Source organism: Sturnus vulgaris, chromosome 7 (genome assembly GCF_052056855.1).
Source record: "Sturnus vulgaris isolate bStuVul1 chromosome 7, bStuVul1.hap1, whole genome shotgun sequence".
Lineage (NCBI taxonomy): Eukaryota > Metazoa > Chordata > Aves > Passeriformes > Sturnidae > Sturnus > Sturnus vulgaris.
Window position 1 is genome coordinate 39,978,164 of NC_142249.1, and position 27,553 is coordinate 40,005,716.

The 27,553-nt window shown below is 42.0% G+C and overlaps 1 protein-coding gene across 2 annotated transcripts in view; it reads left to right on the plus strand.

The window, feature by feature from the left end:
• Positions 1-24,621, plus strand: part of KIF5C (kinesin family member 5C) — a 67,185-nt gene extending 42,564 nt beyond the window's left edge. Inside the window, exons 13-26 of one of the 2 annotated variants that reach the window (XM_088168408.1) lie at positions 1,028-1,096; positions 4,347-4,553; positions 5,361-5,507; positions 8,039-8,227; positions 10,387-10,504; positions 11,122-11,198; positions 12,340-12,449; positions 13,768-13,869; positions 14,447-14,507; positions 14,855-14,926; positions 15,417-15,521; positions 18,784-19,000; positions 19,965-20,078; positions 22,928-24,621. In XM_088168408.1, coding sequence (XP_088024534.1) covers positions 1,028-1,096; positions 4,347-4,553; positions 5,361-5,507; positions 8,039-8,227; positions 10,387-10,504; positions 11,122-11,198; positions 12,340-12,449; positions 13,768-13,869; positions 14,447-14,507; positions 14,855-14,926; positions 15,417-15,521; positions 18,784-19,000; positions 19,965-20,071 — 1,581 coding nt within the window. In that variant the 3' untranslated portion in view covers positions 20,072-20,078; positions 22,928-24,621. Of the gene's footprint in view, positions 1-1,027; positions 1,097-4,346; positions 4,554-5,360; positions 5,508-8,038; positions 8,228-10,386; positions 10,505-11,121; positions 11,199-12,339; positions 12,450-13,767; positions 13,870-14,446; positions 14,508-14,854; positions 14,927-15,416; positions 15,522-18,783; positions 19,001-19,964; positions 20,079-22,786; positions 22,879-22,927 lie in introns of those variants that run through there. The other variant, XM_014891652.2, reaches the window with a different exon arrangement.
• Positions 24,622-27,553: the final 2,932 nt, after the last annotated feature.

The following is a 27,553-nucleotide window of genomic DNA, read 5'->3' on the forward strand; positions in this document are numbered from 1 at the left end:
GAAACTGTCCTTAATAATTCCAGCTATTAGAATTTGAAGGAAAATACATCCCCACCCCCTTTTGTTTGTACAAACACAGCCCGAAGTGCAGGTGGCTCGTTTATTTCTATTTTTAGGTGGCTCGTTTATTTATATTTTTTTTTTATTTCTTTCTTTGCACAGCTTGAGGCACATCAGTGGCACTTAAAGCTCTCGGCAATTCCCTCCTCCAACCATTAAGAGCTTTGGTTTGTGGGAAGATGAAAAGTGAGGAGGGAAAAAAAAAAAAAAAAAAAAAAAAAAAAAGGCCCAGGAAAAGCCATTTACCACCACAAAAAGGCTGCTTAGAAAAAAAGGACAGCTCTCGTCACGAATCAATACTCAATTTTAAAATTCAGCTGTAATTAGCAGGAAAACAACAGGAAAAAAAAAAGCCCAGCGTGTCCTTGCCTGTCCATGTTGAGGTTTGGCTCTTTGTGGACACAAAGGGATTGTGTTTAAACCTTAATTTTGGTCTCCTTGCACAGCAGTGAAAAAAAAGCAGTTTTCTGTGAGAAATGATGGCTTTTCTCTGATTGCATCCCCAGCAGCAATCCTCAGCTTTTACATATTGATCAGGAAAAAAAAAAAAAAAAAATAAATCCAGTCATTCTTTCTCTTTCCTCATCAAAAAGCAGCAAAGCTCAGTAAATGATTCTGGAGGGAACTGGTAGTGGGTTTGAATTTTTCCCTAGAAAACATGGGAAGCATAATTTGGCACAGGACTGTAGAAATAAAAAAAAATATTTGATCCCAAACCCAAAATATCACCATTTATATCAGTGTTGACAGCTTTTACTGCAGAGCTCTGTACATTTTTATTTATTTTATGTAGATTTATTTATGTATATTTCTTTTTCTCTCCCCTCATACCGCTCAAGCATGCCCAAAGTTTGCTGCATTATTAAATAAATAAATAGATAAAAGAAATCAATAAATAGAGAAGAAGTGATCAAATGAGAGCTGTGAAAAGAAATTCAAAAAATCTCCACCCCTGTTTTCATTGCAGGATGATGAAATCAACCAGCAGAGCCAATTGGCTGAAAAATTAAAGCAGCAAATGTTGGATCAAGAGGAGGTAAGAAACTAAAATAAATTAACCAACCTAAAAAAAAAACCCCCAAAAAAACTTTACATTTTGCTCCTGAGCCCCTTGTTTAATAATTCTGTCCCAGTTGTTCATATTAACTGGCTAAAATTCAAGTGGAAAAGGTGTCAGCCAGGTTTGAACTTGAAATTTCATCATATTCTCATTAAGCCTTGATAAAAGTTGAAATAATAAAAATCCCCCCTGCTGGGAAATGATGCTGGAGGTCCAAGGTAGGAGTGGGGAATTTTTATTTCACTCCAAATGTGATTTTTTTTTTGATGTGTCTGTGCTCACTCAGGTATCCAGGCAGAGATTTCCTGATATTAAATTATTAATTACCAATCTTTTGGCAATTAGAGACAGCGATGTGTGAGATGGAAGGAGCTGATCATTGGTGCTGCCCCAGATTTTTGCTGTAAAATCTCGGATTTCAAACATTGGATTGCATCGTTTCTGTCCCTAAAATGAAAGTTTTGTTGGGTTTGGGATGGAAAACATCCGTGAGGAGTTTCTGAGGATGCAAAATGAGGCAGCAACATCAAATTGCCCAAATGTTGCCGTGATATTTCTTAGGAATTGCTTTTATTTTGTATCCAGAAAGGGTTTCCAGGGTGTTATTAGAGAAAAAAAAAACAATTTATGAACATGTCTGATATTCATCACTCAGGGTTCACCTGCTCTCTCTTGTCCTGGCTGGGGGAATCTCCAGCTTTATTTTATTTTATTTTATTTTATTTTATTTTATTTTATTTTATTTTATTCCAAGATGAAGCTCCTCATTCTCTTGCCACTGCTTGATTTGATTGCTCTGCACTGCACAGTGCTGCCTTTGGCTACACCAACATAATAATAAAAATAATAATAAAAAAAATAATAATAATAATAATGCACTTGATGCCTGCTCAGCCCCTTATTTCCTGCTGTGTGTTTTGAATTTATTTGTGTCACCTCACTTCTCCCATCTTTTTTTCCATCCCTTTTCTCACCTGGGGCTGATTTTTCCTTCCCAGTTGTCCTTGGTTTAGGGGGGGATGTTCATTCCTCCTTTTTGGGGGCACAATCCTTCCTCACCCTCCCTGTTCCAGTGTCACCTTTGCAAGGTCAATCAGGTTTTCACATTTATTTTTTTTCCCCTTTTTTTTTTTTTTTTTGGCACATTCCTCGTCCAGAGCCTTTTTCTGCCTCAGCTCAGCTCTCCCCTCTGAGGCACAAGGTGTTATTTTATTATTCAAGGTGTTATTTTATTATTCAAGGTGTTATTTTATTATTCAAGGTGTTTTTCCCCCACATCAGTGATGAGCTCACTGATCCACTCTGCTCCCCCCTAATTAACCAATCCTTCCTTCTGCTTGATTAAGCCAGCAGGTTAATTATAAACCTGCTGCAAATGAGGTTGATTTTGGGGAGGGTTTTGGTTCCTTTTCACCTCCGGCTGCTGCTGAAGGTGGGTGACTCTGAATATTCCATCCCCAGGTGGAACAGATCCATGAAGGGCCTTTTTTTTTCTGTTTTCAGCTCATCTTTTTAATGTTTTTGGGGTTTTTTTGGGTGGCTTTTGAAAACTTTGCTCCATTTTTGTCCAATATCAGCCAGGATCTCCCTGTTTATGCAGCAGGTGATGCCCAGCACTTCTCGAAGCTCACACAGAAAATTTCTAAAGTAAATGTAAATAATAATAATAATTCCATCTGTGTTTGGCAGGAAGCTGCTTTGAAGCCATTTTGTTGTTTAAATATTTACATGCCATCTGGCTCTGGCAATCCAATGCCTTTTTCCATAATGTGAGTGCACTTGTGAGGCTGCAGCTTTACCAGGGAGAAAAATTTCCTTTTCCTCTGAATCCTCCCTGGGCACGTGCCAGCCTCCAGAGCTGCCTGGTTTCCTATTTTCCATGAGCACTCTAAGCCAAAAAAAAAAAAAAATAAAAAGAATTAAAAAAGCTCTTTTTTTTCTGGGATATTCTGCTTTTTTGGGTGGTCTGGGGTTTTTTTTTTCTTGCTGGGGGTCTCAGCTCCTCAATGGGCAGATCAGGAGAAATCCACCCCAAACACTTCAGCAGGGAAGGTTTTCTTTTGCTGTCTGCATTATTATACCAATCCAAAAATCCTCCTTTTTTTGGGAAGGAGTGAATTCTGTGAACGAATGTCCAAACTTTGCTGTTAGGATGAGCACGAAGCCCTCTCACATCTCCTGCCCTGTTTTCCTCTGCTGTCATTCCCCATTTGATTTTTTTTTTTTAATGCCACGTCAAGCCCTGATTTCGTTATCATTCCTGAAAGCGCAGTTTTAGCAGTAAATGTTAGGTGTCACTTTTATTTTTTTTTTTCACATCATCCTGAGGTGCTGGGCTTGTGCTGAGGACACCACACATGAATTTTCAAGGCTTTGCCATCTCACTGAACATCGGTTCAAGGGCAGGGACAGCACTAAACCAGCGAAAGAATAAATGGAAGAAGTTTTTCAGCTTGGAAACACTCTCCAGGGAATGTGTGTGAAATCAATATTTTTCTCCTGACATTAATATTTTCCCTCAGCAAACAGGAGCAGCTCAGCATCATCCTTCAGATGATAAGTGAGAATAATCGTCTTAGGTTTGCTTATCAAAATATTTCTGTGAAGCCACGAGGTCTTTGAGGTTTCCTCACAGAGCTCTTTTTCCTCAGCTCAGTTCAAAGCCCTGGTGAAACATTTGACTTTGTGGGATTTTTTTCTTTTTCTTTTTTTTTTCTTTTTTTTGGTCTGAGCTGCAGCACTGGATTGAGGGCAGAAAAAGTCTTTGGAGCTCTGATCCTGTTTAAAATCAGTTTCTCTGCCTCAGTCTTGGGTCACAGTAGGATTTGGTGAAGATTTTTCTTGTTGTTGAAGTTCAGAGCTTTTTCATTTTTTTTTTTTTTTTCTGTGCTTCCTTCAAATGCATTTATGCTGCAACTGGTGCTGTTTGCAGGATTTCTCCCCTCCTGCACACACGATTTGCACTCACCCTTTTTTCCCACATCTTTGCCTGTTTTTCTCCTTTCCAACATTGTCTTTTGAAGGAGTTTTTGGGTCACTTAATGCTGCCGTGATCTTTTATTTCTCCTTTTCAGTTTTGTCTTTCAAAGGAGTTTTTGATTCACTTAATGCTGCTGCGATCTTTTATTTCTCCTTTTCAGTTTTCTCTTTCGAAGGAGTTTTTGATTCACTTAATGCTGCTAATATACATATTATATTTCATATCATAAATGATATTTCTTCCCAGCTTCTGGCCTCCACGAGGAGGGATTATGAGAAGATCCAGGAGGAGCTGACCCGACTCCAGATCGAGAACGAGGCAGCCAAGGACGAAGTGAAGGAGGTGCTGCAAGCCCTGGAAGAGCTGGCTGTCAATTATGACCAGAAATCCCAGGAAGTGGAGGACAAAACCAGGACCAACGAACAGCTGGCAGATGAGCTGGCACAGAAAAGTGTAAGAGCAGCTTGTTCATCCTCCTTGCTCCCTGAATATTCCCAAAAAAAACCCCAAAAAACCCCGTGCTGGTGTCACCCTGCCTTCCCTGTCTTCATTAAACAACGAAATTAATGTAATTCAGAAGTTGGTGGCAGATTGTGGCTCTTGCAGCACGGGATGTGACAAGTGGCCATCCTGTGTTTTGGATATTTAAACCCCGTATTTTGCCAAGGAAGCTGTGAAAATCTGCCTCGTGCAAATGGCAGAGTTTTGTGGTTTTTTCTGGACTCTGTGCTGCGGGGCTGGGATTCTGCAAGGAGCCAGGGGATGTCAAGGAAGGAATCGGGAAAAAAAAAAATTAATCGGCTTTTACAGCTGACGTGTCCTGATCTTAAGGAAAAAATGGGATGTGAGGAAAATCAAGAATGGTTTAGTAGCTCAAAGCATCCTTTTCCCTTAATTCATTACATCAACTTAAGGAGCTGCTGTTAACAGATCCGTTTCATTAAAGACTTTGTTATCTCCCCTACTAAAACAGATTACCACCAAATCCATCGGAAAAAAATTGAATTTTCTATCCCTCTCTACCTATTTGTCTGTGATTAACCTCCTGTGATGTATTATGCAAATCAGATTCTTAGCGGATTTGCTCCGTTTAATGGATCTAAAGTAGCCTTTGGTGGCAAGTGACTTGTGAAAGTGGATTATGCCAAGGTGGAACTGGATGTGTCACTACAATGTGCCAGCAGGCATGAGGAAAATACCCCCAAAAACTGCCCAGCCTGCAGAGGGGAAGGGTAATTCTTATTTTTTAAACCTTTCCAGAGTGCCCTGACAGCGACCCAGAGGGAGCTGGGCCAGCTGCAGGAGCTCAGCAACCACCAGAAGAAGAGAGCCACGGAAATCCTGAACCTGCTGCTCAAGGATCTGGGCGAGATCGGGGGAATCATCGGCACCAACGACGTGAAAACCGTGCGTGGTCTTTGTGCTCTCCCCTGCACGGAAAACTTCTCCCTTTTCCCCGGGCTCCTCCTGCAGGGAAAACACTCCAGAAAATCAGGGAATTCCCAGATGGCTTTGGCTTGGAAGGGGCTTGAAGCTCTTGTGGTTCCAAATCCCCTCTGCCAGGAGCAGGGACACTTCCCACTGTCCCAGATTGCTCCAGCCTGGCCTGGGACACTTCAAATCTGGGAATTCCCAATTCCCAACATCCCATCCATCCCTGCCCTCTGGCAGTGGAATCCATTCCCTGTGTCCTGTCCCTCCATCCCTTGTCCCCAGTCCCTCTCCAGCTCGCCTGGAGCCCCTTCAGGCACTGGAATGTGCTGGAAGCTCTCCCTGGATCCTTCCCTTCTCCAGGGGAACATTCCCAGCTCTCCCTGGATCCTTCCCTTCTCCAGGGGAACATTCCCAGCTCTCCCTGGATCCTTCCCCTTCTCCAGGAGAACATTCCCAGCTCTCCCTGGATCCTTCCCCTTCTCCAGGGGAACATTCCCAGCTCTCCCAGCCTGGCTCCAGCCCTGTGGGAGCATCAGTAGATGTGCAATGTGTGCAGTTCCTGCAGTTCCTTCTGCCAGGACGTTCTGTGTAAATCCTGGCTGAGCACACGGGGAGATGCCCCAGAGCTCCTTGGCTGGCTGGGACAGGCTCAGTGTCCGGGCTCACAGCTCCCAGTTATTCCCAGCTCAATTTTTGGGGCCAGAGCCCACCTGGGAGTCACTGAACTGATTGATGGGGGGTCTGAAATCCTCCCAAAACAAAACACATAGAGCCCAACTCCTTCCTTAGGTGGCATGACTCAGAATTCCCAGAGTATGAAAATATTGGCTTTCTGAGGTGGCCAATTTTTCATCTGAAGTTTGGTCAGCAAATTTTGGTCAGCCCTGCTTTGAGGTTTCACCTTTTGTGTGGCTCTTGGCTTTGGGGATACAGAACAGGAGGTGGCTGCTCACTTCGTCACGTTTGTAGAAGAACAAAATGCTGATTTCAGAGAAAATATTTGTATGGTCATTGCTAAATGGCCTTGATGGAAAATTTCCACGGCCAGGAAAATCTCCTTGGTGCAGTGAATGCCATCTTTGCCTATTGAAAACCACGTGAGAAATAGCAGCGGTTCAAACCGGCACGGAGGAAAATCCCTCTCGATACATTTTTCCTTACGTGTCGCTCAGTTTCTGTTGATGTCGCTCCAAGGCTCTCCGGGGTCGCCAGGAGCCGCAGAGGACACAGATCCCTGTCCCTGTGCGCGCTGCAGATTCCTTCCAGCCTTTGGAGATGTCACAGCAGCCTCTGGTGGCCGTGGGAGCAGGCACCGGGACTGGAAATCTTTGCTCGAGGAGGCAGAGGCAGAGGGGTGGGTGGAAATTTTTATGGGATCTGAGATATCCCCACATCAGGGCACAGCTGTCCGTGCAATGAAGGCCACGCTGAGGAGCGCTCAGGAGAATAATTTCAAATTTGTTGGCAATTCGCATCTCCTAATGTGGGTCAGAGCAGACTGAAAATTTCGGAGGAAGTCTCATTTTTCAGGATTTTTTTGGAGAAGAAGCAGCAAGTGTTTCCTTCCCCTTGGCAGTGCTGGGGAAAAAAAAAAACCCAGGTATTAGGTGGGATATCAGGGAAAGGTTTTTCCCCCAGAGTGTGCTGAAATAACCAAGATAAATAAAATATACAAGATAAAAGGACAAATCAAACCAAAAGCTCTGAAGGAAGATGTCTCCTTAATAAATATAGAGGTGAAAAATCTCCTTAATATATGAAATAAAAATAAAGTAATTAAGTGTAAATAAAAATTTACACCAAATAGAAATTTTATGATAAATTTGTGAAAATATAAATATATATGATATAGATATTATATATGTTATAAAAATATATATTATAAATATATATAATATATACATATTTATTATATAAATATATAGTATAAAGATATATTATCTATAATATATACATGTATATTATATAAATATATACTATATGCATATATTATATATGCATATATATTGTATAAATATATTATATATAATATGCATATATTATCTGTGTATATTATCTGTTATATATATGATATATGCATATATTATATATAATATGTACTATATATTATATATATTATATGTATATATCATATATAATAGATAATATACACATAATATATATTATATCTTATATATATGCTTATATATTATATAAATATATGATATATAAATATATTCATTTATCTGCATTTTTATTTATTTATATATTTATATATAAAAATATTTATATATTTATATAAATATATACATTTTCTCTTCGCTTTGTGAACAGATCCCAATTCTGATTTTTCATTCATTTATTAATTTTTTTTCGCCCAAATACGAGTTTCAAATTTTTCAGAACTAAATTCATCCTCTTCTCCCAAACCATTTGTGAGCTGCCCCCCCCGGCCTGTAGAGCCCCCCAGGTGCCGGGAACAGCTGGGAACAGCTGGGAACAGCTGGCACTCCCCGTGTGCTCAGTTGGCAGATGTGAACGGGGTGATCGAGGAGGAGTTCACCATGGCCAGGCTCTACATCAGCAAGATGAAATCCGAGGTGAAGTCTCTGGTGAACAGGAGCAAGCAGCTGGAGAGTGCCCAGCTGGATTCCAACAGGAAAATGAACGCCAGTGAGAGGGAGCTCGCTGCCTGCCAGCTCCTCATCTCCCAGGTGGGTCCCTGTGCTGCATTCCCCGACCTCCTCCCCTTGTTTTCTTTAAAGATTTAAACACCTAATAGTTGTTATCAAGTTGTTTATTGGAAAGGGTTACAAGCGTTCACGTTAGAAGTTTTTGGTTTAGGGTTTTAAACAAAGATCCTGGCAGGGCTGATGTTGCTGTGGCTGCTTCTCTCTTCTTTGGCTGATGATGATGATGATGGTGATGAGGAGAAAAGCGAGAGAGCAGCAACAAAAGGAGAAAACAAAAAGTGAATCTCTCCCCAGTGCAAAGATCGTTAAATACAAATCACCCAACTCAGAGCACTTCTTCTTAACCTGTTGGAATTCGAGTTGCTCAGCAGCCAGGTTACAAATAAATTATACACCTGGTCTGTCTTGTTCTAGCTGAAAAATGCAAGCAATATTCTCACTACGGTTTTATTATGTGTAAAACTGTTCTGGAGCCTCTATGGAAGCTCATTTTCAATGCTGGTATCTAGGATTATGTTTTTTCACTAGAACTCTCACTTCTACTCTGGTATCTGAGACTTTTTCTCTCTAAAAACACTTAAAACTCATCCTTACTTTCTTGCTGATTTTCACACTTAATCTTACACCTCTACTTTATGTGTGAGTGGCCTAACATACCTCAATCCATCCCAAAGTTTTAATTCAATCTCTGCACTCTGATTTGTCTCTGAGGAATTCTGAGGGATTCCTGATTTACAGACTGCAGCAGTGAGAAATGGGCCTCGTGGAGCAGAGCTGTGCTGTCTCTTGGGTGTTTTGTTTTTTGCTCCCTCTTCTCTCATCCCTTCCCCCTCATTCAGCACATCCCGAAGTTGTGTCCTGAGCTCTGGCAAGGTCACGTCCTGCTCAAAATGTGTTTGCTGGAATAGCACTGAAATTCCTCCCCAGGGTGGTTTCCTCACCAGGAATTTGTTGATCTCAAAGGTCTTTCCCAACCTGGTTCACTCTGTGATTCTGTTATTTGTATTTTGGGTCAATTTAAAAGATCACCGGCTGTGTTTTTTCACGAGCCAGACCTTTGGGGAGCTCCCCGGATCTGCTCTGTGGGTGTGTGCTGAGAAAACGAGGCAGCAAATTACAAAGTACCATGGAAAACTTTCCGGGATAGAAATCCAGAGGGTGGGAGGGGCTCTGGGTGGGTGATGGCTGTGGAGAGGGGCTGAGAGCTCTGACAGCCTCACCTGCATGGCAATGGACATGGGAAGGGAAAGGCATCATCCCATTTCCTGGATCCCATTCCCTGAAGTTATCCTAAACAAATCTGGAGCAGGGAGAGCCCCTTTGCCTTCAGCACTGTGTCTCTGTCAAGTCCTACTCAATCTTTTTAATCAAGATGCAATAATCCACACAGCATCTTCATTTTTATCCTCGAGTTAGAATATTTTAATTCCATTTTTGGGGTGTTTTCACTGGAAACTTTTCTGATTTCTATTTATTTCTGTTCATTTGGCAAGAACCATCAGGATGGTTGGGGAGAATCCATCTGAGCTTCAAAGCCACCTCAAGGCTGGGGTCCAGCTGCTTTTTAAACACCAAGGCAGGAGCTTGCAGGGCTGTTCTGGAATTACTGCCTGAATTCCAAACTGGGCTGCTGAGGGTTGATGCCTGGGGGAGCTGGAACAGAGGCTACACACAGAGTCCAGGGGAATAAAATGAGTATTTATTGTGAGGCCTGTAAAGCCACACCCTAGCAGGATGAGTGCCACAGTTGTGCCTGGATGGCTCCAAGATGGAAGCAAAGGAGGGGTTGGTCACAAAATCTCACATTTTTATAGGTTCTGGTTCATGTGCATGAACACACCCTCCTCTTTCCACATAATTTGTGCTTAGGGCCTGAAGTTTGGAGAACTTTGGTCCTTAACTGGAATAGGACAGGTTTGTCTTCCTCACCCCAGCACATCAGAAAAGCACATCCAAGGAGAACAGGAAAATTTCAAACTAAAGGCATCAGTGTGACCTCTAAAAACACAGCTCTGCTCTCTCAGCTCCCTCCCCAAACATTTCCCTGTGAGTTCTCCCACTCATCATCACCTCTGGGTGTGGAAATCCTTTCTGTTCTCACTCCTTTACGTGGGACAGTTTTTCCCCGAATTCTTTGGGGAATTCCCCCCTCACCTCACTGCTGTTCTTTGTCTTTCTAGCACGAAGCCAAGATCAAATCCCTGACAGATTACATGCAGAACATGGAGCAGAAGAGGAGGCAGCTGGAGGAGTCCCAGGACTCCCTCAACGAGGAGCTGGCCAAGTTACGTGCTCAAGGTAGAACTTTGCATCTCGTGCTCATCATTTCTCTCTTAGAAAACTCATTTTTGTGTTTTGATGTGAAAAATGGTAAAAATCCGCACCCAGGTCCTTTGCCAAACAGCCCCGATCAACCTTGCTAAATGTTCTGTGAAATTCTGGCATCAGGGTTTATCTAAATTTCAGTTAAAAATAGAAATAAGTTCCATTAAAAAAATAGAAATAATTTTTGTATAAATTTCAGTTGTCCCTCTGCAAAATCCCTGCCTCTTTCCAAGCAAAGCTGCTTCCCTTGGTTTTGCCCTTAGTCTTTCCCAGCTGACTCAATTTTTAAGGTTTGCTTGGTTTTCCCCTTCCAGTTTAATGTGGAAAATGTGTAGGTATCAAAAGAAGTTCTTATAGTTTTGCTAAGATTCTGATTTATATAAATTCACAGCCCTAAAATCATTCTGGATTTCTGCACAACTCTGAAGAAGCAGCAGAAAATTTAAAAATTTTTTAGATTTTTTTCCTTTTTATCATCTCCTGCATCGTTAGAACAGAATCTTTATTCCATCTCCTGGAATAAATTATATTTCTTTAAAAATCGAGAATTTAAATAATTGAAAATTAAAACTGTCTCCACCTTTAAACAGAAAAAATGCACGAAGTCAGCTTCAAGGACAAGGAGAAGGAGCACCTGACACGACTCCAGGATGCAGAGGAGATGAAGGTAGTTTGGCACAGTGGAAATTTTGAGGGAATTTCTTGGTGAGATTGTTCACTGGGGTGGAATTTTGTCTTCCTGTTCACATGGTGAAAAATTACATTTATTCACCTCCGTGTTACATTAATTTTTTGCTGCTGGAGCTCTGCTGAAAGTCAATTTGCTCAGTAGTGAATGAGGCTGCTGGGGTTAATATCATTTAGGTTCTTATAAATTTGATTTTAAAAGAGGCTACTTCCCCAAAGTTTGGCTGGAATTCTGATTATCTCCTGGAAATAAGAATAAAATATCTGGTATTTTTCCTTTGGAATGCCAAGAAATGCTTGCAATAATGAGTTGTTCTGATGGGGCTGCAAATTACAGAGAAGGAAAAATACAGTTTTACAAGGATGGTGATAGAGGTTTGCCAGCTGCAGAACTTTTCCCTCCATTATAAAAACTTTAAATTATTAAAGCAGTTGTAAAGTGATTAAAGCAGTTGTGATTACAGCTCTAAGGTAAAAAAGCAAATCTTTTGTTAGCAGTCTAAAGAGATAAATTGAGTTTTTCCTGCTGCTCAAGGCATATTTACTCCTAGAACTTCAATTTAAATAACAATTTCACCAGCAGGGCTGTGGATAAACAATTCTCAGAGATTTAAGTTTGATTTTTGTCACAGGTAGAGCTGTACAGGTATAAACAATTCTCAGAGGTTTAGGTTTTATTTCTGTCACAGGTAGAGCTGTACAGGTATAAACAATTCTCAGAGATTTAAGTTTTATTTTTGTCACAGGTAGAGCTGTACAAGTATAACAATTGTCAGAGGTTTGGGTTTTATTTTTTTCACAGGTAAAACTGTACAAATATTTCCTGGGTAAATAAAAAGGGGAAATAAGAGAGGGTTGGTGTAAAATCAGTGTCATTTGTGGCCAGGCCCTTGGTTTTCATGTGGTAAAAAAAAACCGAGTCAAAATTGTTGTTTTTAGCAACGTCTGCTGCTAAAAACGGAATTAAAGGCTCGGATGAGTAGACACAGAGTTTTGTGAATAGAGAAGAAAATTCCAGGCACATTCCTGAACGGTTTTGGGAGTTTTCCCTCCGATCCAGAGGCTGGGAAAGAGGGAGCTGTGTGTCCCTGGCTTGTTCTGAGTCGTGCTGGTGTTTGCAGAAGGCTCTGGAGCAGCAGATGGAGAGCCACAGGGAAGCCCACCAGAAGCAGCTGTCCAGGCTGAGGGATGAAATCGAAGAGAAGCAGAAAATCATCGATGAAATCAGGGAGTAAGTTCATCCTCCCCAGCCCTTCCCCTGTCCCGGGATGCTTTGGGTTTTGTTTTTTTTTTTTTAGGTTTGATTGATGTTTCTTTGTAAGTTCTGTCCTTACACGCAGCAGCCGAGCCTGTAATTATTTTGCAGGGTGGATTACAGTGCCTAATTCTTTATTGGGGAGCTTTAACAGGGCCATAAAATTATAGAGTTTAAAAAAAAAAATTAGGGTTATATTGCACCTGCAGGTCAGTAGGTGAGAGGAGCTTGGAGGAGAGCAGGTTTTAAAGGATCATGGAATCGTGATGAGGTTTTAAAGGATCATGGAATCATCACCAGGTTTTAAAGGATCATGGAATCGTGATGAGGTTTTAAAGGTTCATGAAATCGTGAGGAGGTTTTAAAGGATCATGGAATCATCATCAGGTTTTAAAGGATCTTGGAATCGTGATGAGGTTTTAAAGGATCATGGAATCATGATGAGGTTTTAAAGGATCATGGAATCGTGATGAGGTTTTAAAGGTTCATGAAATCGTGAGGAGGTTTTAAAGGATCATGGAATCATCATCAGGTTTTAAAGGATCTTGGAATCGTGATGAGGTTTTAAAGGATCATGGAATCATGATGAGGTTTTAAAGGTTCATGGAATCGTGATCAGGATTGAAAGGATCATGGAATCATCACCAGGTTTTAAAGGATCATGGAATCGTGATCAGGATTGAAAGGATCTTGGAATCATGATCAGGTTTTAAAGGATCATGGAATCGTGATGAGGTTTTAAAGGATCATGGAATCGTGAGGAGGTTTTAAAGGATCTTGGAATCGTGATGAGGTTTTAAAGGACCATGGAATCCTTTGGAAAATGCCTTGAAGGTCACTGAGTTCAGCCCCCCCTAAACCACATCCCTGGGAAGGTTTTGAGATTCTCACAGCAGCCAGTCCTGCCCCAGACCTTCTGAGAGTCCGGGTGACTCCAACAGCTCCCGTTTTCACACATTTTTATATTTTTTCCTAAAAATCTAGGCATTCTTTTATCATATTTATTGTGTGGCCCAAGATTAATTGTAGGGAAATGAGGAAGCAAGGCAGAAAGATGCCAACAACAATTTGTGTCCTCCTTTAAGGCAATTAAGCTGAATTAAGCTCTTTGGTATTTTAAAATCAAACCCTTCAGGTTCTTTATGCTTCATTTTTTCCAGAAGTTTTCAGCAGAGAGTTACAGCTTTACTTTTTCTTTGCCCAATCCCAATTTGTTCGTTTGAAATCCCATTTATCCTCCTTTCCTTCTGGGGTTCAGGCTGAGCTGTGCTGACTTTTCCTTTCACATTTCCAGCATGAACCAGAAGCTGCAGCTGGAACAGGAGAAGCTGAGTGCTGATTATGATAAATTAAAAATCGAGGACCAGGAAAGAGAAATGAAACTGGAAAAGCTCATGTAAGTGCAGAGTTTCCTCACTTGGTGTCCCTGAACTTCTTCACGTGTCCATGGAAAATGTGCTAGGAAGAGGGATTTGTGTTGAAATATTCACATTGAAGGTATCATTTCAGTAACAAAGCCAGCAGGAACTATAATAATTAATCACCAATTACTCTCTATTTTTATACCACAGTTTTTTTCAATAGTGGCTTTGATAATTGCCAAAAAGAGTTTATTAGAGCTCTGAATTTATAAAATATCCCAGCAAGTGTTAAATAAATCTCTCATTCCTCAATATACAGCAAAACAAACGTGAAAGAAGTTGGGAATTTTTGGTGGGGTTCTGTTGATTTTTTTTTAGGGGTTTTAAATCAGATATTTGAGTAAAAGCCTTTCCTGGAAAGGAGAGAGAAAAATCCCAGGTGTGGACACAAAGATGGAGGTGGTGACTCAGCCTTTCCACGTGATAAAATTGGATATTTGGGGCAGTGAAAAGCAGAATTAAAGATGTATCATTTGCTGCTCCAGGTGGGTGCTGGTTGATTCTCCCCTGTTTATTCTGATTGATTTGTGTTCCATGTTGTGATCTTTCCAGACTCCTGAATGATAAAAGAGAACAAGCAAGAGAAGACCTCAAAGGGCTGGAGGAAACAGTGGTAGGTCTTCATTATCTTTATTCAGCTTTTCCCCCTCTATCTGTGTATCTTGGTGATATATATTGTAATTTTTGAGTAAACGGCTCTGAACTACTTAAATTAAAATTTTAAAAGGTTGTTTTTACCAGTTTTGGATGAGTTGCTCTCTTCATTGTGGTTTTGGGGCTGGTTGGGGTTTATTTTGTGGCATTCAGTTTGGGCCAATGTGATTTCTAGAGAGAGAATCCAGAGTTCTTTTCTTCTGTTACCAACTCAAATCCAAGGAGAACTTTTACACCAGAGCCTCTACTATGTCCTAGTAATTTGTGCTTTTAAAAAGAATTATTATTATTTTTTTTTTATTCCAGGCAAGGGAGCTTCAGACTCTTCACAATCTGCGTAAACTGTTTGTCCAGGATCTTACCACCCGTGTTAAAAAAGTAAAACTTTGCTCTTTTAAACCCAAATCTTCTCCTTTTATTGCAGTATTCTTGTGATTTGCTGGAAGCCTTTAGTGCATGCAGTTACAAAATGGGATAATGTCTTTTTTAGTAGCAGTGAGAATGAAGATTAAAACCGTTGTGATGTTTATCAGCTTTTATTTGGTCCTAATTTGATAAGGAAAATGTTGGTGATTGAGGGAAATGAACTTATCCAGTGCAGTTCAGCTACAAAATTCTCAAAGATGACGAGCTTCAGAAATTATTTAGCATTACCTGATTTTCCAGAATTGCTCAGTAAAAATAGCTTGATTTTTTTTTTTTTTTTGTGTGTATGTGTAAGGGAAAATGCGATTCCTAAATATAAAACAAAGAGTTAAAATAATTTTTTTTTTGGGGGGGGGGGTTGGGGAACTCCAATTTTCCATAGAGCTGAGTTTCCCCTTGACTTTGTGCCTGGCTTTGCTGAGTGCTGCAATTTTGTGTGCAGAGCGTTGAGCTGGACAGTGATGATGGAGGTGGAAGCGCGGCGCAGAAGCAGAAAATTTCCTTTCTTGAGAACAACCTGGAACAACTTACAAAGGTTCACAAACAGGTAAAGGCTCCCTTTTCCCTCCATTTCCCTCTTTTTCCCCTCATTTTTTCCCCCTCCTTTTTTCCCCTCCTTTCTTCCTTTCTCTCCTTCCCTTCCTCCATCAAAAAATGCACTTTTCTAAGATCTGCAAGGATAATTTTGGAAGGTAACCTGTGCTGTCTGAGGAAAAGGTGCTCACTAAACTCCTTGGCATTAGGAGTTAGAGCTGCTCTTCCCTCTCCCTCTACTTCTAGGAATGTGGAAAATAAGGAATTTTTTTTTCTGTGAAAATAGATCTGTTTTGGCAGTAGGAAATAGATTAAAATATCTGTTTTCTGGATGGATTGTACATCCCAAATTTGATTCCTGGATGGAAGCTGCTCAGAGGTACCTTGGAGGTGTTTGGAGAGGATTCAACCAGCAGAGTTTTCAATGAAAACAAAGGAATTGGGGTTTTCTGTGCAGTTGTGCCTCCCTAGGCTGCTGAGGTTGGTGATTTCTGGACTTTTCTATTTTTGTGTCTTCCTTCCTTCATGGAATTGCAGTTTCACACAATCCCAGATTTGGAATTAAAGCCCATCCAGTTCCATCCCTGCCATGGGCAGGAACAGTTTCCACTATCCCAGGTTGCTCCAAGCCCTGTCCAGCCTGGCCTGGGGCACCTCCAGGGATCCAGGGACAGCCACAGCTGCTCTGGGAATTCCATTCCAGGGCCTCCTCACCCTCCTAGGCAAGAATTTCTCCCTAAAATCTCCTTTCCCAGTATGCTGAGCTGTGTCCCACTGGTCAGGCACACAACACAAACCACGAAAGCTGTTTTGATTTCTTTTCAGAGCTGTGATGTAACACTGTGCCCTGCACTCTCCTGGGGCTGTATTAGTGACCCACACTCCCAGATTTGCTTTAATAATTCCTGTGGAAGTGCCAAAAGAGCATGAAGTGCTGGACTGTGACAAGGTTTGGGGTTTTGAGATTCCCAGGGAACAGATGGTTTAAAGACCTACTTTCTAAATGTGGAAACTGGGACATGTTCAGTGTGGTTTTTTTCTTTTACCATTTTGCCTTTTTTTTTTTTTTTTTTTGCACTTGTTTCATGCATCTGCTGGGTTTCAAATGTGGGTTTTTATAGCTCTCATTAGCGTGTATTTACTCAAAATCAACTAGGAATCCACATCTTGTAGGAAACTTAGAGGGAAAAAGCGACATTGGACTTGATAGCATCCTGCTTGGGTTTTGTATCATAACTATTTCACACAACAAGGGTTCAGCACTTGCAGAAAAGCACATTGTGACAACATTTTTTTAGCTTGTTTGTCTTTTTCTCCAGCGCTAAGCCTGGCCCAGCAGGTGTAAAATGCTCTGATTGTTAAACAACCTGGGAATGTCAGGACATGCTGTTGCTTTGCTGTATTATTAATGAGGTTGTTAATCTACTTTTCTCTCCAGAAAAAGGAGAGTCATTCCTTTGGAGCAGATTTCTGTTGATTTCCAGCAGCTGTGTAATCTGTTCAGTGGAAATGGTGCTGGATTTTCTGCCCCGTTTGCATCAGTTTTGTGTTTATTAAAAATCAATCCTCCCTTGCTGCGTGGGAAGTCAAATGTGATTTGTATAATTGATAGAACCTCGCTCAGGTTCACGTTAAACTGAGGAAGTGCACGAATTCGAAGTTGAATATAATCATTATATTTGTAGTTACAAGCCTAAAAGTGATTTCCTAGTGAAGTTCCCAGTTTTTCCACATGGCTGAGTAGGGAACACACAGGTGAACACATCAGAACCACTGGAAGTGATGAATTTGGGGTGATCCCTGGTGTTGCCTCTAAGATATATTCAAGCACTACTATTTTAAAATAATGAGTTGAGCAAGGATTTTCCAAATCCTGGAGATTTCTGTGTTCTGAGAAAATGTAGGGTTTCTGCTGCAGTTTTTGAAATGCAGAGAAGCAAATCTGGCTGTCAAGTGCTCTGCAGTGGCAGGGTTGGTCCTGGATCCTCATCTCTCAGGATCAGCTCAGTTGAATGGAATAAACTCTATTTTTCTTTGCTCTTTCTGGACAATTTAAATGAATCTCACTCCTCAGCCAGACAAGTGAATTTTGTGAGTGAAACTAGCTTGGACAATGCTCTCAGGCACAGGGTGGGATTGTTGGGGTGCCCCGTGTGGGGTAAGGAGCTGGACTTGATCCCTGTGGGTTCATTCCAGCTCAGGACATTCTAAATTTCCATTTAAACTAAGACTTTTACATTCATTTCTTTTTAATTTTAATAGATGAGGCGTGGAGAGCAACTGGTGGCATTTCCTCCCTTCTTGTGGGAGGACTTGTTATTCTGCCATTTTTCTGAGGGGACTTTTCCCACCATTCCTCTGAGGAGGTTTTTGCCACTTTATTTTGGTCTTGTGGGTCCATTCCAACTCAGGACATTCTAAATTTCTCTTTAAGAATTTTACATTCATTTCTAGAAGAAACCTGTTTAATTTTAGTACCTGGGGTGTGGAGAGCAACCAGTGGCGTTTCCTCTCTCCTTGTGAGGAGACTTCCTGCCATTTCTCTGAGGGGACTTTTCCCTCCATTTTTCTGAGGGGATTTTCCTGCCATTTCTCTGAGGGTTTCTTTATCCGCCATTTCTCTGAGGGGACTTTTCCCACCATTTTTCTGAGGGGACTTTTCCCACCATTTCTCTGAGGGGACTTTTCCCACCATTTCTCTGAGGGGACTTTTCCCACCATTTTTCTGAGGCGACTTTTCTTGCCATTTCTCTGAGGGTTTCTTTCCCCGCCATTTTTCTGAGGGGACTTTTCCCGCCATTTTTCTGAGGGATTCTTTCCCCGCTATTTCTCTGAGTGTTTCTTTTCCTGCCAGCCATTTTTCTGAGGGGACTTTTCCTGACATTCATCTGAGGGTTTCTTATTCCACCATTTCTCTGAGGGGACTTTTCCTGCCATTTCCCTGAGGGTTTCTTTTCCCGCCATTTCTCTGAGGGGACCTTTCCCGCCATTTTTCTGAGGGGACTTTTTCTCGCCATTTCTCTGAGAGATTCTTTCCCCGCCATTTCTCTGAGTGTTTCTTTTCCCGCCATTTTTCTGAGGGGACTTTTCCTGACATTCATCTGAGGGTTTTTTTTACTGCCATTTTTCTGAGGGGACTTTTCTTGCCATTTCTCTGAAGGGACTTTTCCCGCCATTCTTCTGAGGGTTTCTTTACCTGCCATTTCTCTGAGGACATTTTTTTCCTCCCTTTTTCTTTTGACCCTCCATTTATTTTGACCCTTTTTCCCCCACAGCTGGTACGTGATAATGCAGATCTTCGTTGCGAGCTTCCTAAGCTGGAGAAACGCCTTCGAGCTACGGCAGAGAGAGTCAAGGCCCTGGAGAGTGCACTGAAGGAGGCCAAGGAGAACGCCATGCGCGACCGCAAGCGCTACCAGCAGGAGGTGGATCGCATTAAAGAGGCCGTGAGAGCCAAAAACATGGCCCGGAGAGCACACTCTGCCCAAATTGGTGAGGACATGGAGCTAAAGGGGCTGCCCACGTGCTCCAGGCTCGCTGGGGGTTGAGTGGGGGGAGTAAAGCACAGGGGATGCTTCCAGGGATTTTCAAAGGCCTCGCTTTTTTTTTTTTTTTTTTTTTCCTATGGAATCTGCCCCACCTCGAGTTGAAAGAGGCTCTGCTGTTCCACTGGGTGAATAAAGGGCATAATGGGTCTTGTGTGCCCTTCTAGTGACCTGAAAACTTGTCTCCTTAAATTAGTCGCTGACTTTCTTCCTCCTCCTCCTCCCCCCACACGCTCTCACTCTGCTTTTATTCTTTCCTTGCCTTTCTGGACCTTGTCCCTTTCTCTTTTTTCCCCCTGATTACTCCTTGATGTGATTTAATTCCAAAAAAATCTTCCTTTGTAATTCACATATTGATATATTTCCGAGGCACAACGTAATGTGTCCACAGCACAGAGGAATGGGGCAATTCCTGGAGTGATTTGTTGGGATTGCTAAAGGAGAATGGTTTAGAAGGAGATGACAACATTGGGGTATTCAATCCTGAGGGAGAATAATGCAGCACAAAGTGTCACCTACTGAATGCTTCCTCTTGTAGGGAGCCATCCAAGCTTTGTCTTGAATCTTCTGGAATGGTGTAAATCGGACATTAAAAGTGCCTCACTGCCCACCAAGTGACTTCCCTCTGTTGTTAGACAGTCCATAATCTTTGCAGATCCAATGCATGGGAATGTGGAAGAGCTGTGCCAGCAGGAAAAAGGAACTTCCAGCAGGAAAATAGACCAGGGTGTATTTGTTGTTGGCCAAGGCAGGGAGTGCTGCGTTTCTGCACAGCTGCATTAGAAACCACGCTGCCAAGCCCAGCTCTGAGCTGGGAAACAATGGGCTTTCCCTCTTTGGAGAAGGGGAGGTGGAAAGCTAAAATGTGAAAGCTAAAATGTCATCGTTTGGTCCCTCCTTTCCCTCTGCAGCCAAGCCCATCCGCCCTGGGCACTACCCGGCGTCGTCCCCGACGGCCGTCCACGCCATCCGAGGGGGAGGGATGTCCAACTCCAGCTACTACCACAACACCAAATAAACGAGAGGTAAGGCCAGAGTAACTGACTCACCTCTTCTCCCACTGAGCACTCAGTTCCCTCATATTTCATCTTGCTTTTTAGGAGACCCACGGTAATTTTTTTTTTTTTCCCTATTTTTAGTAGTTGTTTGCTGATAATTACAATACTCGTTAATGGAGTGCCTGTGAAGAGGCTTTGCTAGCTGCTGAGGAGAGGTTTTATTTTAATGACTTAGCACTTAAAATTTTTTTAAAAAGCCACTCTGCTATATCTGGACCAAAATTCACACATAGAAGTATGAAACTCGTGTGGTAAAATTACAGTTCCAGAGGTTCCTTCTGCCAGCATCATCTTCTGCTTTCTGTACCACGGATGTGTTTCCATGTTGGGATATTCCAGCCTGGGATAGGGGTAGAGCAGCTGTCAGAGACATCTCCAAATTTGAGTGTCACCATTTGGCACACTTTGCACTCTTAGTTCTCTTCATGAAAAAAAAAAAACCAAAACAAACCAACTCTAAATATTTTACTTTAATTGCCAGGGCTTGAGGGTTTCTCCTAAGCAAAAGATGAGCAACATATTCCCAGGAGACTGTTCCATGGACTCCATCCTCCCATTTCTTTCTTTAAGTGCTCATTATTGGAGAGATTTTATATCTGCATTATTTTAGATGATCACTTTATGCCACAGACATGCCAAGAGCTGCATGGCAGAGAGTGGCTGTGAAAAGCAGCCTGGGGACAGCAAACTTGTGCCTCCAAGTCTGGCTTTTTGCCCTCCTTGAGGATTAATTCTGTCTCATGACTCTCTTCATGGTCTGTGGTCTCCTGGAGGCATTCTTGGGTTTTTTAGCTTTTTTTTTGGGGGGGGGAATGTTTCACATCAGGCTTGCATGCCAAGCATCCATCACGCCACACTCAAGCTGTTATTGTGCTGGGGGATTGTTCCTGCTCATTGTGTTTGCCATGAGCTGCCAGCAACAAATATTTCCTCTGGGGATAAATTAGGGCAAGGCTTTGCTGAGTGGTTTTGTCCAGTCTGGTCTGAAATTGGCTTTTCCACCTCAGGAGTGAGGTGCCTCTGTCCATCTGCTTCATTGCATTCCCACCTCTGTGACCTGGCAAAGAGTGGGATCCAGAGCCTTGTCAAAGATTTCTAAACATTTCTTCTAACAGCTACTCTGAGGGCAAAAAAAGCTGCCACCTGCCCCAAATAAATGCACCTTTAATTTACCAACTGCACTGAAATGAAGAGCCAGACTCAAACAGGCCACACATGGCAAGTGAACAACTGTAGATTAATTAAAGGTATTAATAAAATAACCACACTTCACACCAGAAGGGTTTGGAATAACAAGGCAGGACTGTGGAAGTCAAGAAGGAGCAATCAGGAGACATAAAATACTTCAGATATTTCACATGCTGAGGTTTAGATTTGAGGGCTGTGGAGATGAGCAGGTTCAGGCCGTGTTGCAGAGGAGCACCAGGGAAAATGAGGCTGGAGAAAAAGAAGATGGAAGATCTCAGGAAAAACTGGATAAAATTAAGGACTTGGGGTTTCTGGAAAAAATTAGGAAAAATCTGAAACCCAAATGGCAGCCCTGCTGGTTGGAATGAAACAATTTCAACAGTGTGTTGTAGATTTGATTTTCTGCTCACATCCAGAAATAAATGTGGAAGGTGTAGTCCAGGAAGGCTGGGAAGTGATTGGAGAAGGTCAATTCTCCTCAATTTTGGTCCTTTGGTTAAGAATTTTATTGGCAAATCCCAACTATTTGGCTGCCAAAGTTGGGAGTATCTGAGTAATCTGAATTCTGAGCTTGGATAGAAATCCAGGGGTCTGAGTAAGGGTGCTACCAGTGCAGGGAAAACTTCATCCAGATTATTTCCTGATTATTGTTGAGACATTCCTGTGCTCTGCAGAAAGTGCTTTGGAATGGTGCAGTTCTACCCAGCTGGAACTAAAACAAAACTTTCTTTTAGAGTCATTTAACAGCAGAGAAAAAAAAAAAATTGAGGTCCCTATTTCAACATTTGCTGAGGAGAGATTTATCTTGTGTTCATTCATTATTCACCAGAAAGATAAAAGATACTTAATGCTGTTAGACTGATCAGTGGTTATGATTGATTAACCCAGCAGATGGAAGGGAAAGAAATGTGGGTTTTAATAAAATGTCTACTGTGCATATATAAAATTACGAAGTATATTTTTATCATATTATCACGATATTATAAATAAAATATTTTAGATATTTCTGTAAACATTTTTTATATGTGTATATATATCAGGCAAATATCTCTGTCAGGAGACACAGAACAGAAGGATTGGTTTGAATTTGTATTTTTTCATCCTTTTGATCTGTAATTTTCAAACTCTGCTGCTGTTACTCCCCCCCCCTTTATTATAGGAGATAAAAGAGAGAAACACACACAGCAGTTCTTCAGCACATCCAATGAGCCAAAAGAAAAATCCTATTAAAGGGGGGAGAAAAAACCAAGTTAGACCTTTAGATAAATGTTTGGATGAGCCATAATTCCAGGCTATAGGTGGCAGAGAGTAAATTCCATCAGGAGAATTGGCTGCTTTTGTGAGACCCAAATTCCATCATTTTTTACAATGTGGCCGCGGGTTCATCTCTTTGCTTTCTGCCCACCCCATTTGGGTGCTCTGCTTTCTAATCCCCTCAAAACTCACTAATTTTTCTCTTTTTTATTTTTTTTTGCTCTCTCTGGCAGGTCAGTTCCACTTAGCATGTTAAGGACTGTCATTAAGCCACATTACTTTATTTTTTTTAATTTTTTTTTAAATTTTTTTTTTTTTTTGGCCCCTCTCCGACCAACCACGTCCTGTCCATCCCGCGCTTCCCACGGCTCCAGGTACTCCGAGCTTCGTAGGATTTCCACGTGTACAGAAATGTCCAGCTCAGCTCCTCCAGATCCCTGTACAGTGTCTGCAACATCCCCACCTCAGTAAGGATGAGAGGGAGTCTGCCACTCCGAATTCCACGAGCCCTTGGCGCTGCTTAGGTTGGGGCTTCTCCACTCAGAGTGACGCTTTTCTTTTTTATTTATTGATTTATTTATTGTTTTCTTTTCCGAGTTCTCCGTTGGCATCGGTAATTCCCGACTTGTGGCATCGAGGAATTAATTATTCCGTGACCAAGTGCCATCAAAGGCAGGTGATTGTGCTCTGTCATGACTGATTTCCCTGTATAATATACATATTATTTTATATTTTTAGGGGATGAAAATGTGCTGCTATGTGGTTTAATTTTACTGCTTAACATTTTCAGAAGGAAATTTCCCCAAAGAACCATTTGTAATATCCTGATTTAAAAAAAAAAAAAATCTTCGGACTGTATAAAATAACCTTTATTGCAGTACCTGGTAAAGAACAAATGGGATGCAGAGAAATCTGTTAGTATAGACCTAGGATTTGAAGTTTGGTATTTCCATGAATTTATCTGTGTGACCTGTTTTAAAAATTAAGCTCCTATTTCCTTGTAGTTCTCCCTACAGTGGTGGCTTTTCCTGGAGTGGGATGGCTTAGCCCACATGTTTGTAAGAGTTGTTCCCTAGGAATTTTTGGAAGGATTTCAGAACGCTGTGGAATTCTTGCCTTGGAAAATCCGACAAGCATCTCCCCCCCTCCCCCTTTGCCCAGACAAGCCCCGATCTGTTCACACCGGAATTCAGATCCCGGAGGGAACAAAGGAAAATAAAATCCCTCAAACTCTTCCTTCAAAAAAAAAATCCAACAGGAGGTGAGACTTGTACACTCGAGCTATCCTTTGCAGACCAAATTTGGGATTTATTTTATTTTATTTGTTTTATTTTGTTTTTTTTTTTTGCTGGGATGTGAGGAGCACATTGCCAGGGGAAGGGAATGTCTTTCTAAGCCACTCTATCCACTCATCCTACGGAAGGGAAGGAAAAGCCTTCCTTGGATCTCTCACACAGCAAATTTCCTTCTTCCCAGCAAGGGGGCACTGGAATTGTGGAATTGCTCTGGGAAGGTTCTGCTGGCAGGCAGAAGGTGCTGCTGCTGCTGCTCCTCCTCCTCCTCCTCCTCCTCCTCCTCCTCCTCCCTGCACATCTCCTGGGGCAGGTGGGACTCCAGGAAGCTGGAATTGCAGGAAGGCTCCGGCCGAGCGTAGCCCTCTGGTTTTGCAAACGTTTGCTCTTCTTTAATTTGAGATTGATTGGGAATTTTTTTTTTTATTTTTAATTTCTGAATGTGTAGATAGCGCTTCAGTTCCATAGAGCGTTTTGGAAGATTGTGAGTTGACTTTAGATATTTTTTTCTACTGAAATTAGGGTGTTGTGAAGTAAGTTGAACTTAAATTAAGTTTCGTTTTTTGCTTTTTGGGTTTTTTTTTTTTTTAATGTTGCACTATTTTGGGGAAGCATTTTGCTAAACATATTTAATGAAGTTGCAGATTTGCATGTATTTAATTTATTTTGTATTTTCCAAAGTTTTATATTTTCTTTCGTTACGTGCATGTGCACTGCCAGAAGAATGAACTGTGAACTTGCCATATGCAATCTTTAATAAAATCACTAACTCAGAACTACTCTGTGCTATCTTACCAGCTGCTCAGAGCTGAGGTTTCTACTAAGAATTAATAATCCTCTTGTTTTAGTTCTGGAAAAAGATCCCAAACTTATTTGCTGCCCAAGATTATTTTTTTTGTACTGTAGGCAAATTTTTTGTTGCGTCTCTCAGAGTTTGCTACGGAATTCTATTGTAAATGCAGCATTCACGACAACAAAAAGGAATTTTTTTTTTTTTTGGGGGGTGGGGACAGCTCCCTGCAGCTTGAGGGAGAAGTGAACTTGGACATCTCTTCCTCGTGCTGGTGCTGATCAGCCAGTCAGTGCCACCAGCAGCACAACGACGAAGCTTCTCCAAGTTCCCTTCCACACCAACCCTGCAGGAGGAATTCCAGCAAGGCCCCAAAGATGCCTTAGGCTAAAATCCTCAAAATGAAATGCCTGAGAGATTGGATGATTGTGGAAATGGTGAATTCTCGGTTGAACATACTCTGCTTGTATCTATCCTTATTTTTGAAGCCTATTTGAATTAGGCAGCCTTCAGTTTGTATGGCGTGTTGTATATTCGACTTTTGTACCATTTTTAAGGCTTTCACATTTTATATCTGGAAAGGAAAAACCACACATCTGCTCTGCAGAGATCAGAACCTGTCTCTTGCTCTTTCCTGACCCCCATCTTCCTTTCTTTGCTCTTTGAGTGTTGTGTTCTATTTATTTCCAGGCTCATTTTTAAAGTTGTGGTTTGTACAGCGCAAATGAAATTTCACGTCGAAAAATGTCACGCATGGGACAAAGTGGGGTGGAAATACCATTCCCGAATGGAAAAACGGATTTCAGATGGAATTAAAGTGCATATTCTTCTTTTTTGCTAGTAATTGAAAAGTATTTCTGGCTCACTCGAGCTTTTCTTAATGATATGTTCAAATATCTTGTGTTTGTCCTTGAGTTCATGTTTCATTGACTTGTTTTCTGAAAAGGAAGGGAAGTTTTAAGCTTGGAAAGACCTTGGCTGATGCATTTTTAAGTTTTGTATTAAAGCCATCAAGGGTGAGAGTTGGATTATCCTGAGAACTTAAAAATAAGTCACCAAAATTTTTTTTGCTACAGCAATTCCTGCCCACAGAGCCTTGAGTAGCTTTTCAATTTCACTTTATAAAGCCTAATGGACCAAGATGCACATTTGCCTGAAATCTTGATAAATTACAAGATCATGGAATGGTTTGGTTGGAAAGGATTTTAAAGATGAGCTGATTCCACCCCCTGCCATGGGTATGGACATCTCCCACTATCCCAGGGTGCTCTAACCTGGCCTTGGACACTTCCAGGGATCCAGGGACAGCCACAGCTTCTCTGGACACCCTGTGCCAGGGCCTGCCCACCCTCACAGGATTCCTTCCCAATATCCCCTCTAACCGTGCCCAAAAGCTTAAAAAACCCAAATTTTAAAACCCAAGATTTTTAATTTGACGAATCGTTTAAATAACGACGATGAAAGTCCAAAAGAAAAGGGCTCACCCCATTCCCGTTGCTGGAGGAGAAATACCTCACATAGCCATGACTGAAGTACTCCTCCATGGCAGGGGATTCAAAAAGGGAAAACAAACGGGCAGGATAATCGGAATCTCTCCCCTTGCTCTGACTTTTGTCCTCTCCGTGCCTGTAGGAGCGGCCCCATCCGCTGTGCGGGATGGCAGCAGCGCCCCGCTGGCTGTGGGGGAGCCGCGGGGCTGAGGCGTTCTGTAGATTTAGCCCTGTCTAGTTTGTAAAGTGTGTAACGTGTACTGCAGATGTGTATTCTCCGGGCTCTATGTATCTTTGCAGTAGTGTTCGATTTAGGAGAAGAAAAAAAAAAAAACAACCAAACAAACAAAAAAAAAAAATAAATGGTGGACACGTTTTGCTGGTAACAATGGGATTTTTTTTTTTTTTTTTTGCCGTTGCATCAGATGATGCTGAACTGTATTAAATTCTCTGAACCCTCCTCCTCCCCCCAGCCCGTGGAGAGAAGTCTTTTATCGTCGTGCTGAAGTTCTGTCGGAGATGGATGGATACACTGGCAGACTGCATGATGTATCATTCGAAATCCGTTACAGTGGAAAATAAAAGTGAACTGAACTCTGCCGTGTGCGCCTGGTGTGACACGGGACAGGGCACTCCGTGCAGCACTGACAGCTCTGTGGGACAGGGCCAGCACCCAGGGGACGCCTGGAGCTGTCACACGGCGTGCTCAGGGTGGGGATTGCAGGGAAACGTTCTTCCCCAGAGGGTGCTGGGGCTCCCCAGGGAATGGGAACATTCCCAGAGCTCCAGGAGTGTTTGGACACAGCAGGGATGGCCAGGCTGGGATTTTGGGGTGTCTGTGCAGGGACAGGAGATGGATCCATGATCCTGTGGGTCCCTTCCAGCTCAGGATATGAGTGACCCGTTCAGTGGAACCGCATTCCAAAGTGGGTCGAGTCCACTGAAACCCACAACAGCTCTGGGTTTCAGCTTTCCTCCTAAACCTGTACAAAGTCATTCACAGAGTGATCAAATCCCACACTGGTTTGGATTGGAAGGGACCTTAAAGCCCATCCCACCCCACCCCTGCCATGGTCAGGGACGTCTTCCACCATCCCAGGCTGCTCCAAGCCCTGTCCGACCTGGCCTTGGACACTGCCAGGGATCCAGGGGCACTAATTAAAAGATTTGGGTGACTGGGGAGAGAACATAACAGAATTTTTAATTTTTTTAATAAATAATTTAATAATCTCTACTGCTTCTCTATGGATATATTCCTTCTTCCTCCTCTTTTTCATTAGCCTGGAGGATGACAGGGAGACTCTCCCACTTCCCCTGTGCATGTATTTTCATTTTTATAGGAATATTACACTCACTTTATGTAATGGAGTAGAAATTTGTGTATCCTCGCCACTTCCCTAAAGTCATACTCGGGAGGTTTAGAAACAG